Here is a 16,333-nt window from a genome sequence, read left to right on the forward strand (position 1 = left end):
TTTTATTATATTTTACAATTATGATTGCAATACTTATTGCAATTCCTATTAATTTACATTATAAAATTACTTCTAAACAATTATATTTTATAAAAAAACTATTACTTTATATTATAAATTTTAAAAAATTAATGATTTAAATTTATAATTTCGTGATACATAAGTGATCATAAAACTTTTACATTATATATAGAAAATTATTTTATGTTTCAAAACAATTTAAAATTGTATAAATATAAAGAATATAATTAATACAAAAAAAAGAAGTAATAACAAATACATAAAAAATTAGATATTTAGAGTGCACCATTAAAATTGTCTATATTAATAGTGTATATATGCAAATTGAATTTTTTCTAATATTCTCAAATTTTTAACTTTATATGCTAAAAGATAAATTACTTAAAATAATAATTTTTTGTCATTAATTTTCTGACAGTTAAAACATTTAACAGACAGTTAGTGAAAATATATTAAGAAATTTGAATCAAGAGAGAATAATCTCCAGTAAAAATATTAATAATATAATACTAAAGACTCTTAAGTGAAAATTTTTAAAAAGAGTGTACAGATAACAACATAATAAAGGCAATTCAATACTGATTGATGTGCACAATTTAAATGATTATAAAATAGAATCTACATGATTAGATATGTATGTGTATACACGTATTTACATATACATGTATATGTAAATATATATGCACGTATACATATTTTTGTATGTGCGTGTATATATGTATATATTCATGTACACAATTATTCACTTTTAAGGTTTACGATTTAAGAAAAATATCTAAATAAATATCAATGTTACTCTTTCTCTTATTACTTAAAAAATACAGTTATGGCATCGCAGTATGACTGAATATCTATAAAAATTAGAGTTCCTTTTGGCATTCTTATTTTAATTGCGATCGTTGTACAGCTTCCTATTATGAAAGAAAGTTTATTCTTTCCAGTCTTTCTTAATTTCAAATGACCACTCCCACTTAAGATGTTCATGTTTGTCATCATCAGTAAACAAGGAGCTTACACTATAAGAGCCACGTGCCACTTTTCCAGCTGGTGCATCCTCTGTTGGAGTAGTATATGATTGAATTTCTGTTTTTGGTGGATAAGAACCCACCATATGCATCATTTTATCCACTAAAAAGATAATATGATAAAAATATTAACAATAAACAAATTGGACCTATATATAATAATTAATATAATATTTTAAAGATACCTGTAACACCTAGGAAAGAAAGCATTAAAGAGAGAAATATAAAATTAAAATTATAATTTAAAATATATTAATTAATAATTCAAAATAAACATAATTTAAAATATTGAGTTAATATTGAAAATCTTAAAATATAATTAATATTTTTAATATTAATATTATTATTTTATAAAAATTTACCTGGTACTCCAAAACGATAAGTTTTTTGAACATATTTTAAGCCATGCACAATTTCACGTTGAACAATGAAATCAATTCTGATTCTATAGCTAACACCTTCTTTTATTACAAATGTTTGTTTTTTTAATTGAGATAGATCACCTGTTAAATCTAATTCCATATCTGGTCGATCTGCTACACAAAGTGCTAATTTTTTTACTATTACTTTTCTAGGATCATTTGGATCTATAAAATTTTAAACCGTCATTATTTTTATTTATTTATTTTTTTTTCAAATAATTTATTTTAAATATTTAATGAAATACATACCTACAACAATACCTCCAGATTTGGCTTCTCCTAAAAGTGTTTCTTTATATTTACGTAAACTTTCATCTTCTTTATCTGTTTCTAAAATTTGTTCTATTGTTTTTTCTGGAGGAGGTTTGTAATTAGATTCCACTTCCAATTCTTCTTCTATAGAGTCAACGTGATCAGTATTAAGTTCTGACATATTTACTAATAACAAAAATACATTAATTAAAAAAAATATATTAAAGTTAAAATATTATATATAAAAAGTTTCAATAATTATTTTATATTATATTTTAATATTATATTTAATATTATTTTTATATATAATTATATATAAATATTTATTTTTGATATATAATGAATATTTATTTAATAAAAATATTTTAAGTTAAAAATTTATTACATTATGAAAATAATAGAAAATTTAATTATTACTTTCAATTAATAGTTAATAAGCAATTTAAATCCTAAAAATAATCAATGTAACATAATAATTTTATCTATAACTAATTTTCAAAATTCGAATATCAATACTTATATACAGTCTGTGACGTACATAAATCACCATATAGATATACTACTAGAAAATATTTTTAGAAAATTCAAATATTAAAAAATTAATTGTAAATTATACATATTTTATATTTTCTATACATTTTTATAATATTAACAAATTTAAAAAAAAATACTAAATAATTATTCGATTAAAATAATAGTTTAGAATAATATATTAAAAAGATAATGAGAAAGTGACAGAAAGGTAAAAAATGTTTAGATAGATTTATGAAGTTAAAAATGTTTATAAAAAATATTTTATAGTTGAAGAAATAGAATATTTAAGCAATATGTGTGTGTGTACTTACTATAATTATAAAATAATAAGATGAAGCTTAGAAAATGAAAACTTGCACAGAATTATTGGCAATTCTTTAATCCTGTTTGCCACCCCTTCTATGATTTGCTCTGAAAGCGGAAGACATGGATAATATGGCGATTCCAAAAGGGCGGGTACTTCCTGTTTTAATAGTTTTTGAGGTTAAGTTTTTCTTGTATTTATTTCTTATAATAATTTTGAAAAGAAATAATATTTTATGAAAAAGGAATATTTTAATTTTATTAAATTTATTATTTTAATTATCCGAATTTTTTATTTTTTTAAATATTCAAAATTTATGAACTTTGTATGTTCTTTAAATTTATAGATTATTTTCCCGCGTTTTTGTATAAATAAGTTTGTTTTTATTTGTTAATATATTAAATAAATTAAATAAATTTTATACGAATTAAATACTATTATATTATATCATTTGATAAAAAATATTAATTAATTTAACCTTAAAATTAAATAATATATTGATTAAAAAAATTATTTTTAATAAATAAATAAATTGTTAATATGAATTTATAATAAATAATATAATATATATATAATAATATTTTATTTGATATATTAATATAATTATACATCAAAACTAATGAATGTATTATCTAACACAATATTTATCTATGATAACTATCAATTTTACTTATTTCTTAAAATACATTGACAATGTTCTATTAATATCTCTATTCCTATTTGATTTCTAAAATTCATCTTACACTTTTGAAGTTTTTGATATAATAATTCTGGGTGTACTTTGGCTAATTCTTTTAAACTATCTAAAAAACATTTAATAAATAAAATATATTATAATGTAATTTTAATTGAAATATATTTTTGATTTAAATAGTTTACTACCTAATACAATATTTCGAAATTCACTTTCTGGATCGTCCAAATATATTATAATTGTAGTATATAAAGTATCTATATGTCCTTTATTAAAATGTAAATCGTAATTCTTAGGTATTGCATTCCAAACTTCTGTTAAAGCTTCTAATGATATTAATCTAACATCATCACATCCATCATCAAGTCTTTTTAGAAGTACAGGATATATTTTATGTACATATTCTTCTGTGAGATGATCAAATTGTTTTCTAATACACATTATTAGATACATAGCTTGCAAAGAATAAAATCTACTTTTCTTAGAATTATCATCTGCAAGACTAATTAAAATAGGAATTATTTCATCAAGTATTAAACAAATATTTTGTTCATCACAATCTATAGTTTCTTTCATTATAGAATCTTTTTCATATTTATCTAAAAAAATACATAAACAAGAAACTGCTGCTGTACGTATAGCTTCAGCAGTTTTTCCTGCACTCCAAATTAATCCAGGAAGTATACAATCTTTCAAAAATTGATTAGAAAATTTCAAATCCATAATTTCGCTTAAAGATCCCTGATTAAAATATTCTGATAATAAAATAAAATGTTTCAATCTCAATTCAGGATCAGCATCATTTGTCATAGTTTCTTTCAAAATTGGTAAAATAATGTTTATATTATAAGCCAAAATTTGTTTCATATAAATTAAACATGCACAAAAAATTTGAGATTCTGAATCATGAATTGACCATGACTTATAATCAGAAAATATTGAAAATAATTTATCAATATTTTCATAATAAAATTCTTTAACATTATCAAATGAATTAATATTAGCAAGAATATTTAATAATTTTTGTGCTTCTAATTTTATCAAATTTTCTTGTGTCATAGATAAGACAGTGAATATTATTATAAATAATTCCTTTGATATAATCTTACAATCCTAAAAATTTTTAAATATATTATAAATAACATAAAAAATTTAAAATTTAAAAATCTCTCTAAATAAACAAACAAGTAGACAAACCTCTTTACATACTGAAATTAAAGAAGAGCAACAAGAAATTATTTGTTTTTGATATGTTCCTTTTTTACTTTGACAGATATATGGCTGTTGTAAGAATTTTCCAATATTTTCTAATAATGGAAGGAGCATACAACGTTCACTACTTTTTAAAATTGCAGAAAATACTTTTAAGTGACCTACAGATGGAATTTCTTCAAAAGTAGGAATTATCAAATTACAATAGATTTTTGGTGATACAAAATATCCTAAATATTCTGCTGCTCTTTCTATATTTTCTACAACTCTATTATCTTCATCATTACAAGCTCTAATAAAAAATTATATATCTTAGAAATATAATTATAATAATTATTTATTAATAATTAATTTTTTTTAATAATGTATAATTTAGTATATATATTTACCGATACATAGGAGGTAAAAGTTTTCCAATATGCTGTATTACATCTTCTTCTATATTTAAAATAAATACACAAAGTAACTGTGCAGTTCGTACTCTTATGTCTGCAATCCAATCTTCTAATTCTAAACTAATTCCATTTATCAATTTACTGAAACATTGCTGTGCTATCATACGGCATCCTAAATTTGGTCTAATAACTGCAAAAAATTTATAATAACATAAATATAAATATCTATAATATATTATAGAATGTACCATTAGGATAATGATGAGGATTTTTGGTAAGAAAATCCAATTTATTTTTTAATTTTTCATCATTTTGATTTTCTTCTATATACAATTGTCCTACAGCATCCCAAAAGGTAGCACTTTTTTGTCTAATTTCTTCTAATTCATCATGAAGACCTGTTAAAAGTAATGGAAGAATTTTGTGCCACCAACTATATCGATCTCTTAATTTCAAAAGCCAACAACCTGATACTTCTATTACCGCTGTGAATAATTTTAATAACTTATTAATAACTTATTAATATTTATATATATATATATATAATGAAATACCTATTATATAAATAATAAAATACCTATTCTTACAAGACCATTTTGATCAAACAATCGTCCTGCTAAAAATGTAGTTACTTCTTCTATAGACTTATTAGTATTTCCATATAGAATTAAATCTCCTATTGTTTTTACAGAAGCAACTCTAATTCTATAGTGTTGATGTGTAAAATTATTCAAAATTGGTTTTACAAAATTTTGAGATTGTATATAGAAATATCTTGATAAATTTTTTGCAAATTCAGATATACAATCACAGCTTTCTTTTTTAACAAGTGGATAATTATCTGTTACAGTTTGTACTAAGATTTTTGTCAAATCATCAATATATGATGCTAATAAATTTTCATATTTCAATATTATTATTTTTAATAATATAATGCACTTTAATCGAACTTCTTCTGAAGTTTCTATTTGTTCAGAAGAACCTAATCTTTTAGATAAAATTGGAAGTAAATACATGATATATTTATCATTCGGTTTTAAATTAATTATAAATAATTTTATAATTTCCAATGTTCGATCACGACACTCTTCTACAGAATCATTTAAAATTCTTAATAATGATTTATTAATAATATCGAATAATTGCAATATTTCATTTTCAGATTGCTTTAATTCTAATAATTTAAAAATCTCTTTTAAACCTTGTATTCGTCGTTTTTTTACTTCTGATTGTAACATAACACAAATCCTAGTCAATTCATAATTCGGAGTTTCCACAGACATTCTAAAAACTTAAAATATTTTAAAATTTTAAGCAATTTTAAGAGATTGTTTGTTGACTTTAAAATTATATTTGATCTGTTGTTATAGTAACGTTTTTATTGATTTATTTGTTTTAATCCAAATATTTAGTAACCATGTATACATATATAATAATCATATTCAAGTTAAAAGAAAAAAAAGGCTTTTCTTTTACTTTTTATTAAATTTTCATTATTATACACTAAAATAATGTTTATTACTCCATCTTTAAATATACTTTTCAAGTATGCAATATAAATCTTATAGATTTTATAGATCAAAATATACAATTAAAATGAAAATCAAAATTTATATATATATATAATATATATGTATACACACATATATATATTAGATAAACTTATCAATTATCAATTCTAAGCTACATACATAAAAACTTAAAAATGTATATGGAAATTATGAAGCAATTTAATTACTTCTAATCTAAATTAAATGAGACTAGCATGATTAATTTTTTTTAAAATAAAATAATAAACAAAATTCGATAGATATGTTTTGTATATGGTCCTTGAATGTAGAAACTCTCAGTATATTTAAAATGTATTATTTCATCATAGTTTCTAGTCTTCTAAAGTGACATTTTTAAATAAATATGACATAGATTCTTTATTGTGAATACGCCTAATAGCCTCTGCCAGCAAAATACTGATATCAACAGTCTTTATTTTTGGACACTGCATTTTTTGAACATCATGAGGAACTGTATTTGTAACAACAACCTAAAAATAATAATTATAGATTTAATTTTAAATCTATAATTTTAAAAAGTATATAACAATGTTTGGTTAAATTTTAAAAAAATTTTGAAGACTCATTTCCAAGTTTCTTCTATTCATGTTTCAAACTTCAGTTCAAAGTTAATAAATAAAAAAAGAAAGAAAAGAAACAATAGCTATAACCATATATATATATAGAACAAAATCAAGCAGCAATGGTCAAGAATCGCAACTTCAAAAAATTTTTTATTATCATGAAAATATGAATAATTATTCAATAAAAAAAACTTTCTGTAATTTTAATTTTGTCTTTACGAAAAAATAACAATGAACAGCAAAGATTTTTCTAATTAAAATGAATTCAAAAAATAATAGAAATCAGATTAGTTTTATTAGTAATCAAATTATTATTGATAATTATTAATATATTGATTTATTCACTAAATAATAAGATTAGTTTAATTTAAATATCGTATTTGAATTCATTTTAATTGAAAAATATCAACAATACATTGATATTGTTTTCATAAATCTTTTAACAAAAACTACAAAAAATAAAATTTTCTTTATTACATAATTTTTTTATCTTACAGCATTTTTTTAATATGCCAGTTCTTGATTGCTGCTCAATGTACTATTTATTTTATTTCTTCTAGATATCTATTCTTATATCTATTTTTTCACTTTATCAAACTAAACTCACTTTGTTGAATTAATTCCTGGAAGAAAAAATGTTATCAAAATACACTCATTAATTTAATGCTGACTCTCGAAAATTTTAAAATTTAACCAATTACTATTATATATATAAATATATATTCATATGCACGCATATATATATTTAAATAGACTATAAAATACCTCGTCAATTGGAGATTCTTCTATTAATCTTGGAGCATCAGAACTTAAGAGTCCATGTGTAGCTAAAACATAAATTTTATATGCTCCTCTTTCTTTAAGAACTTCTGCTGCAGCTACATAAGATTGAACATCATCTATCATATCATCCTAAAATATAAAATTCTTTTCATATAATTGATATAAATTATATAATTTCTTTATTTTTTAATTTTTATATATATCATTATTAAATTTACATACCACCATAATAGCTATACGCCCACCTACATCTCCCACAACATTAATTGGAGGTTTTTCTTTAGCAGGATGCATTGGAACACCAACACCAACTTCCATTGTTCGTGAAGCTAATGCAGGTGGAGAATAACGTCCATCATTCATGTCTGATTCTGCTTCACGTTGCTCTCCATGAATTACTGCTATTCCTAGACGTAATCTTTCTGCATAACTAGTAGCTTTCTTTGCACTACCAGGATTTCTTGCAACTATCACTGAATTGTGATAGTCTGGTATCTGATTAAATAAAATTCAAAATTAAAAAAATCTATAATGGTTATTTTTAATGGTATTTTTTACATACAGATTCTTGAATATACTGCAATAAAAATGGACTAGCTCGTAAATTATCGACTGGTACATCAAAAAATCCTTGAATTTCTTTTTGATGCAAATCCATTGTAATTATATGTGTTAAACCACTTTTACAAAGCATTTTTGCTAATAGTTTAGAAACTATACATCCTCGTTTACGCATTTTACATTGTTTTGAATAAGGTAAATATGGAATGACACCAACAATATTTTTTGCTGAAGAAGTTTTACATGCATATGCCATAATCAGAAGCTCCATTATATTATTGTTTACATCTTTTGTTCCTGTTTGTATAATATAGAGATCTTTACTTCTTACAGAATCTCCAATTTCAACCATGGTTTCACGATTTGACTTATGATATACAGAGCATCCTCCATGTTTAACACCTAATCGACTATAAAATAAAACAGTTAATATAAATTAATAAATTAATAAATTATTATTATATAAATTATCACGACATATATTTATGAAAACCTACTTGGCAATAAGATTAGCTAATTCTGGATGGGAATTACCCGCAATGAGTACAATATCTGATGATACAGGTTTGTCCATAATATAATTGTGTTTAAAAATAAAATAATATATATAATTTATATAACTTTTTTTTTTAATGTATATAGGAAAAACTATTTTATTATTTTAAAAAGATAAAAATTTTAATAAGTAAATAATTATAATAATTATAATTTAATATTTTAAAATATTTAATGTAAATACTTTATAATTTACACTGATATGATAGATTATATGATAGATTATATATTTACATATATTAAGTTACGAATTATAAAATATTTTTGATAATAAATTAAATTATATTTTGTTCATTTATATATTAATATTATACAATGCTAGTGATAAAATATCATTAACTATATATTTAGTTTAAATATATAAGTTAAATTCTAAAGTTAATCTAATCTTCTATATTTCGTTTGCGTTAGGTAGTACTTTTCGTCGATTTATGGCTTCTTGAACAACTGCTAAATTTCAGAAGTACCAACTTATATAAACATTTAATATTGAAGTATAATTTTTATTATTGATTCTATAATTTTATAAGTAATTTTTAGTAAATAGATATAACTAAATAGTTAGTGTCTTTTAAGATACATATATTTCTTGACATATATATAATGTGTATACGCTTTATTTCTTTTAATTTGAGTTACTATTTATTTGTTAAATTCTCTATTCTACTATTAAATAAATAATATTAAATAAAATATTTAATATGATATAATAATATAATATATAATAATAATATTCTTTTTCTTAAAAAAAATATTAATATAATTAAATATTTAATTCATATATTTTTATTTTTAATTCATATTGTTGCATATTGGATATTATAATAAAAAATGCATATCGGATATATATATTAATATATATAAATATATTATAACTTACTTTATTCTAAAAATTATTATTTTAAATATTTTATCAAAATATATACATACATATATGTAACAAAATGTGTAACAAATATTAAGAAATTAAAAATCAGTATTTTTAAGTTATATACATGTAAATATAAATACGTAGCACAAAACAATTAATCGAATTCATTTTTTTTTTGAACATCGAATTTTAGCGAAATTTTTTGTTTCTTAAAAATTAATATTTAACATTCTTCTATATTTATTCAAATATGTATTCAAGTATGTAACAAAAATTCATAAAAAACTAACAATTCGTAAATAAAAAACGTATTCATGAAATAAAAATATATAACTTATATATGATTTACATATGATTATCAAAAAGCTATCAAAGCTGGCTAAATTTTAAGAAAAATACTCAAATTCTTATATTTTTTTATGCATTTTTTTAAAATTAAATTTTGATGTACATAATCTGAAATGATAGAATGAATTATCAAAATTCATTAATTTAAAAATTATTTATATTTTTAGGGATTTTTGTGATGATATGTATATTATAATTATTGCCTTTGGTATTTTTGTTATTCAATCAGATTGGATAAAAATCCAAATGGCATTATATAATTTATAAAAATTAAAAAAAAATTGCGATTCATATAAATTTTTTTTTTAAAATTTAATAATGAAAATAATAAAATATTATATATAATGTATGGAATTAAATATTGGAAAAAATTTATATAATAAATTTACATTATATTTTATGTAATAATTTATAAATTTAAAAGTGTAATAAATTTAAATTTTTCATTTTGGATATGTATCCTAAATGATTTATTCATAGTGAAAAATGTAAATTTATATTTCATTTAAAATAAACATCTAAAATAAAACCAATTTTTATTTTTAATAAATAGAATAACAAAATATCAATAACTCTAAATTTGTCCATTAATAAATGAATAACTATTTAGATAATATGTATTTTTGTCGTAATTGTACATAAAAATTGTACATAAAAATTTAAATTTGCTTTAATTTGATACTTATTATTTCACTAGTTAATATTTTGAGAATTAATAAATTAAATTCAATTATTGATTAATGATTGAATAAATATTTCAATTTTTATTTTTTAATTACAGATGAAAATTTATAATGAATATCCAAAATAGAAAAATATAAATTTGATATGTATAATATATAATACATAAAAATAAAAAATAAAAAATAATAATAAAAATGAATGAATGATTTCTTTAGTTGATATATTTTTTATTTGTTGAATATTTCATTGTTTGCATATACGAATTAAGATCGCAAGCAAAATTAAAAATTGAAACATATGAATTTAAAATTGGAAATAAAACAATTATATTCATTTGCAATGATTTAATTTAATTAATATTTTTTTATTATTTATTTTCTATATCTAACTTATATATAATTGAAAAACAATAATGAGATTAAAAATAATAATTTTTTTTGCAAGAACTTTAATAATATCACATACAAACTTATATACTACTAAAAAAAAATTGCAGAAACATGGTAATTATTTTTTTAAATAAAATAAAAAATAAAATAAATAATAAAATAAATAATCTAAATAAAAAATATTTACATAAGTTTCAGAAGTTTAGTTTATTTATATATAATATTCGTAAGAATTTCTTTCGATACGAGTTATTCTATACACTAAATTAATTATTTTTTATTATAATTTTTGAAATTTTGTTGAAATTGAAATAGATAATAGTTCATATAAAAATAAAAGAGTTCTGATTTATTATTATTTTTTTAATTTTGAAATTTTTTAAAATATACAATAAATTTTTAAAAATTTTCATAAAAATTACATTCGTATAATTTTTTATTTTCATTCATACAATTAGATATTAAACACAATTAAAATTAGATATTAATTCTTTTTCTTTTTATATTTTATTCATAAAAGATTGATCTTTTTATTAAATTTTTTTATTTCATGCATAAATTTATATTTGCAATATATAAATAGAAAAATATATTCAAATCTTAAAAATTAAAAAGAATTTATAAATTTCATTTTTTTAATTCTCTATTATTTAAAAATTAATTTAGGATGATCGAAAGAATAAATAAATATTACAATTTTTTCGATTTCAATTTATTCGATTCATATATATTCATGTATATAAATACGCATTCTCACTTGATCGATCAATTTTTTTGGCAAATTTAGAGAAATTGAGTGATCTTTGTCATAATAATAATAAAAAAAATATTTAAAAAATCAATTTATTATTGTAATTATATATATATATCATAAATATTTAAAATGTTCTATTTATAATTCTATGTATCTATTTCTGTCAATAATAGATAATGATTTTTTTACAATAATCTTAAAATATTGATTTTATTATTTTATCTTAAAATATTATTTTTTTATGATTATTGTAAAGCATTATTAATCATAAAATATCATAAAAAGATAGTAGTTTTATTTAATAAGAAGAAAAATGGCAAAAATATTATAAATGTTAGGATATTTTTGAATTAGTTTAAATAATTAAAGCATATATTTCCAACATATAAATATTATAAAATTACGTTGAAGATTCATTTATATTGTTTAAAAATATTTTTCAGTAAAAATTATAATTATTTTAGTATGAAATAACTCATAATTAAATATTAAATTAATTTTTTTAAAAAAACATTAATTATATTTTGTTTTATCATGTTTATCATGAGCATCAATCGATAAAATTTATAGTCGAATTAAATTAAAAAATTAAAAATTGATTATAAAAAATCACAATTGATTAATTCAAAAATAAACTCATTTATTCCTCATTGAATATTTATATAAATAAATTGAAATAATGACTATCGACTAATGACTAATGACTAGTGTTTCGATTATGTAATTATTTCGAATTCGACTCATACATTTCGCTAATGTATAAATTCTTTTATATTGCAATTTACAATATAATCATAAATTAATTTAATGTAAAAGTTTTTTTAGGTTATAATAAAAATCATAATTAAATAAGATAAAATAAGATAAAAAAATCATGATTTTTATTATATGACTATTATGCTATTAAATCAATATTATGATGATAAAAATCATACTATTTAGTATCATAATCTTAAATCACAATTTACTAATATAATACTCATATTAAATATATATCAAAATATAACTTAAAATAGGTATAAAGTTAAAAAAAGTTTTGATGTTTCTGATTGGTTATAAATCACATGACACTAAATTCAAATTATTATTGGCTGAATTAAATAGTTGATGCTTGAGTTTTCAGTTTCAATAATAAGAAATCTTAAGTGCGAGGAAATAAATATTTAATATTTTTTTCACATTTTAGAAACTTTTTAAAGATATATGAAAAACAATGTCAAGTCCTATAAGATTATCAGCTACAGATAGTCCTGGAAGAACTCCTAGAAGACAAATACAAAGTAGATCTCCTTCTGCTTTTGGTACTCCCCGTAAGTATTTATTTTAAAGGTTATTTCATATTCATTTTTATTTATAATACTAAATAAATGTATTATATAAATATAATATAAATGAAACATATAATAAATTTTATGTTTAAGGTAATGCTGTCCATAATGAAGATAATGATAATGTGGAAACTCCATTAAGATGGGGTACTACTGGTACTACTGGAGGTGCTACAATTGTTGCTTCTTCTGAACATGAAAGTGCTGTTGATTCTGGTGATCATTTTACAGATCATTCTGGTCCAATTCATGGTTCAGAAAGTGGTTTGCAATTATCTTCTCCAATTAATTATGGTACACCAAGCTCATTAGGATCAATTCGAACTCCAAGAAGTGGAATTCGAGGGACTCCACTTAGACATAGACCTGATATCAATACAGATAAACGTTTACGTCAATTTACAATGCAAGAACCTGTAAGTTGATAATGACTAATTTTATTATACTCATTATTTTATTTAAAATAATGATTTTTTTTTAATATAGATATTGTATATTTTTCAATTTTATATGAAAAATGATTGAAAATTTTTAAAAAATATATATTTATATTTTGATAATATTATTTATAGCTATATGTCATAAGTTTATTTATTTATTTATTTATATGTCATAAGTTTTATTATAAGATAAATATATAAATAAACAATAATATTGATAATAATAGTAATAATATTAATGATAATAATAATATTAATATATATATATAATATTATAATATATATAATATATAATATATATATAATTTATAAATATAGATTTCAGAAATACAGAATGGTACATCAGAAAGTGATACAGCAGGACCTCAGTTGGTTGTTTGGGGTACAAATGTAGTTATAAATCAATGCAAAGAACAATTTAAATTATTTTTTCAACAATTTATTGATCCAAATGCAGAAAATGATGAATTACCAGAAAATATGAATCTATCAGAACCTTTATATCTTCAAAAACTAGAAGAAATACATACCTTAGAAGAACCATATTTAAATGTGAATTGTGCTCATGTGAAAACATTTGATGAACATCTTTATCAACAATTAGTTTCATATCCTCAAGAAGTGATTCCAACACTAGATATGGCAGCAAATGAATTATTTTTTGAAAAATTTCCAGCAGCAATTCTAGAACATCAAATTCAAGTGCGTCCTTTTAATGTAGCTAAAATTAAAACTATGAGAGAATTAAATCCTTCTGATGTAGATCAATTAATTACTATACCAGGAATGGTAATTAGAGTTTCACGGTTAATTCCACAAATGCGAGAGGCCTATTTTAAATGTAGTATTTGTGCTTTTACAACTCTAGTAGAAATTGAAAAAGGAAAAACAAAAGAGCCTACAGTTTGTGCACATTGCACTCATAAATATTCTTTCACTTTAGTACATAATTTGAGTCATTTTTCTGATAAACAAATGATTAAATTACAAGAAGCTCCAGATGAAATGCCACAAGGACAAACTCCACATACTACTGTTTTATTTGCACATAATAATTTAGTAGATGCAGTATTGCCTGGAGATAGAGTTTCTGTTACTGGAATTTATAGAGCAGCAACACATAAACCTAATTTTGAACATAATTTTCAAGCCATTTATAAAACTTATATCGATGTAGTACATTTTAGAAAACATGATTCTAAACGGTAAGGAAAATATAAATAAATAAATTAAAGAATTTGTCTTCATTAATCACTAATTATTTTAAATTATTTATAGATTATATGATCAAGAAGATGGTAAAGAACATAATTTTACACCAGAAAGAATAGAAACTTTAAAATTATTGTCACAGAAGAAAGATATTTATGAACGATTGGCAAGACATATTGCTCCTAGTATATATGCAAATAATGATGTAAAAAAAGGAATTATATTACAATTATTTGGTGGAACTAGAAAGGCTTCTACTGTAAATGGCAAACATTTTAGACCTGATATTAATATATTATTATGTGGTGATCCAGGTACAAGCAAATCACAATTGTTACAATACATTTACAATTTAGTACCACGATCTCAATATACTAGTGGAAAAGGTAAAAAAAAATAAATATAATATAAATAACTTATCATAATTAAATATTTATTATTAATATTTATTAAAAATATATATATTTTTTAATATTAATGAAATATATATACAAAATACTATTAATTCTAAATATTTTTTTTGATAAATAATAAATATATGAGAATAAAAAATAGAAATAAAAATTAATTTTTATATATAATATAATTATTTAAATAGTTTTTTGAAAATTTTTATAATTTTCTTTATTATTAAGATTTAATAATGTTAATATAAAATATAATACTAAAATATAATCTTCATAATATTTATTGTATATATTTTATTTATAATATATTATGTTGTAGGTTCCACTGCTGTTGGTTTAACAGCTTATGTAACAAAAGATCCAGAAACTGGGCAATTAATATTACAAACAGGAGCTTTAGGACTTGCAGATAATGGAATATGTTGCATTGATGAATTTGATAAAATGAATGAAAATGCAAGATCAGTATTACATGAAGTAATGGAACAGCAAACTTTAAGTATTGCTAAAGCTGGCATTATTTGTCAATTAAATGCGAGAACTAGTATACTTGCTGCAGCTAATCCATGTGAATCTCAATGGAATAAGAATAAAACGGTATATATTATATCATTTTAAAGGATAAATCATGTACATGATTATTTTATATTATTCTATTATTCAAATTACAGTATATTTTTTATTAGTTCTTTCTTTTAATGATCAGTTTCAATTTTTTAACAAATCTATAATTTTTTACTCTTTTCTTTGAATATTTAGATGAATTTATTAAGATTTATTAATTACAAAATATATTTTTATACTACATTTAATTATAGAAATAATAAAACAATTTAATCGTTTTAATAAATAATTAATACATAATTATGGTATTATATAATAATATTAATGTTATAATAATGTATATAATATATTAAATATAAATTATTAAATATAAATGTAAATAATAATATGTAAATGTAAATATGTATTATAAATATAATAATTTTTTATTTATATAAATCACAT

General features: G+C 20.3%; 3 protein-coding genes and 1 long non-coding RNA gene across 6 annotated transcripts in view; 2 read left to right on the top strand and 2 right to left on the bottom strand.

The window, feature by feature from the left end:
* Positions 1 to 801: 801 nt before the first annotated feature.
* Positions 802 to 6,212, bottom strand: LOC102681388 (rho GDP-dissociation inhibitor 2). Of its 2 annotated transcripts, XM_006621012.2 has the most exons (9): positions 5,437 to 6,212; positions 5,108 to 5,344; positions 4,854 to 5,049; positions 4,450 to 4,756; positions 3,441 to 4,365; positions 3,245 to 3,361; positions 1,718 to 1,906; positions 1,409 to 1,633; positions 802 to 1,149 (listed from the first exon to the last, which is right to left on the bottom strand). In XM_006621012.2, the coding sequence occupies exons 1-9, from the start codon at positions 6,140 to 6,142 to the stop codon at positions 950 to 952; spliced, it is 3,102 nt and encodes a 1,033-aa protein (XP_006621075.1). In that variant the 5' UTR covers positions 6,143 to 6,212; the 3' UTR covers positions 802 to 949. The 2 variants fall into 2 exon arrangements, with proteins under 2 accessions (XP_006621075.1, XP_031368936.1); XM_031513076.1 differs by lacking the exons at positions 3,245 to 3,361; positions 3,441 to 4,365; positions 4,450 to 4,756; ... (1 more) ...; positions 5,108 to 5,344; positions 5,437 to 6,212 and adding an exon at positions 2,566 to 2,711.
* A 430-nt stretch (positions 6,213 to 6,642) lies between these two features.
* On the bottom strand, positions 6,643 to 9,343 carry LOC102681129 (phosphoribosyl pyrophosphate synthase-associated protein 2). Of its 2 annotated transcripts, none has more exons than XM_006621010.2 (5): positions 8,835 to 9,342; positions 8,339 to 8,747; positions 7,999 to 8,271; positions 7,759 to 7,905; positions 6,643 to 6,900 (listed from the first exon to the last, which is right to left on the bottom strand). In XM_006621010.2, the coding sequence occupies exons 1-5, from the start codon at positions 8,909 to 8,911 to the stop codon at positions 6,742 to 6,744; spliced, it is 1,065 nt and encodes a 354-aa protein (XP_006621073.1). In that variant the 5' UTR covers positions 8,912 to 9,342; the 3' UTR covers positions 6,643 to 6,741. The 2 variants fall into 2 exon arrangements, with proteins under 2 accessions (XP_006621073.1, XP_006621074.1); XM_006621011.2 differs by lacking the exon at positions 6,643 to 6,900 and adding an exon at positions 7,447 to 7,616 and having other exon boundaries at positions 8,835 to 9,343.
* On the top strand, positions 8,064 to 8,902 carry LOC102681042. The gene is made up of 2 exons (XR_422540.2): positions 8,064 to 8,532; positions 8,671 to 8,902. It is a non-coding gene; the product is annotated as an uncharacterized LOC102681042 (long non-coding RNA).
* A 3,703-nt stretch (positions 9,344 to 13,046) lies between the features above and the next one.
* Positions 13,047 to 16,333, top strand: part of LOC102680912 (DNA replication licensing factor MCM4-like) — a 5,415-nt gene continuing 2,128 nt past the window's right edge. Inside the window, exons 1-5 of the mRNA XM_006621009.2 lie at positions 13,047 to 13,248; positions 13,360 to 13,682; positions 14,025 to 14,911; positions 14,985 to 15,304; positions 15,645 to 15,922. Coding sequence (XP_006621072.1) covers positions 13,152 to 13,248; positions 13,360 to 13,682; positions 14,025 to 14,911; positions 14,985 to 15,304; positions 15,645 to 15,922 — 1,905 coding nt within the window. The 5' untranslated portion in view covers positions 13,047 to 13,151. The remainder of the gene's footprint in view (positions 13,249 to 13,359; positions 13,683 to 14,024; positions 14,912 to 14,984; positions 15,305 to 15,644; positions 15,923 to 16,333) is intronic.

The sequence above is a fragment of the Apis dorsata genome, unplaced genomic scaffold (genome assembly GCF_000469605.1).
Source record: "Apis dorsata unplaced genomic scaffold, Apis dorsata 1.3 scaffold_575, whole genome shotgun sequence".
Lineage (NCBI taxonomy): Eukaryota > Metazoa > Arthropoda > Insecta > Hymenoptera > Apidae > Apis > Apis dorsata.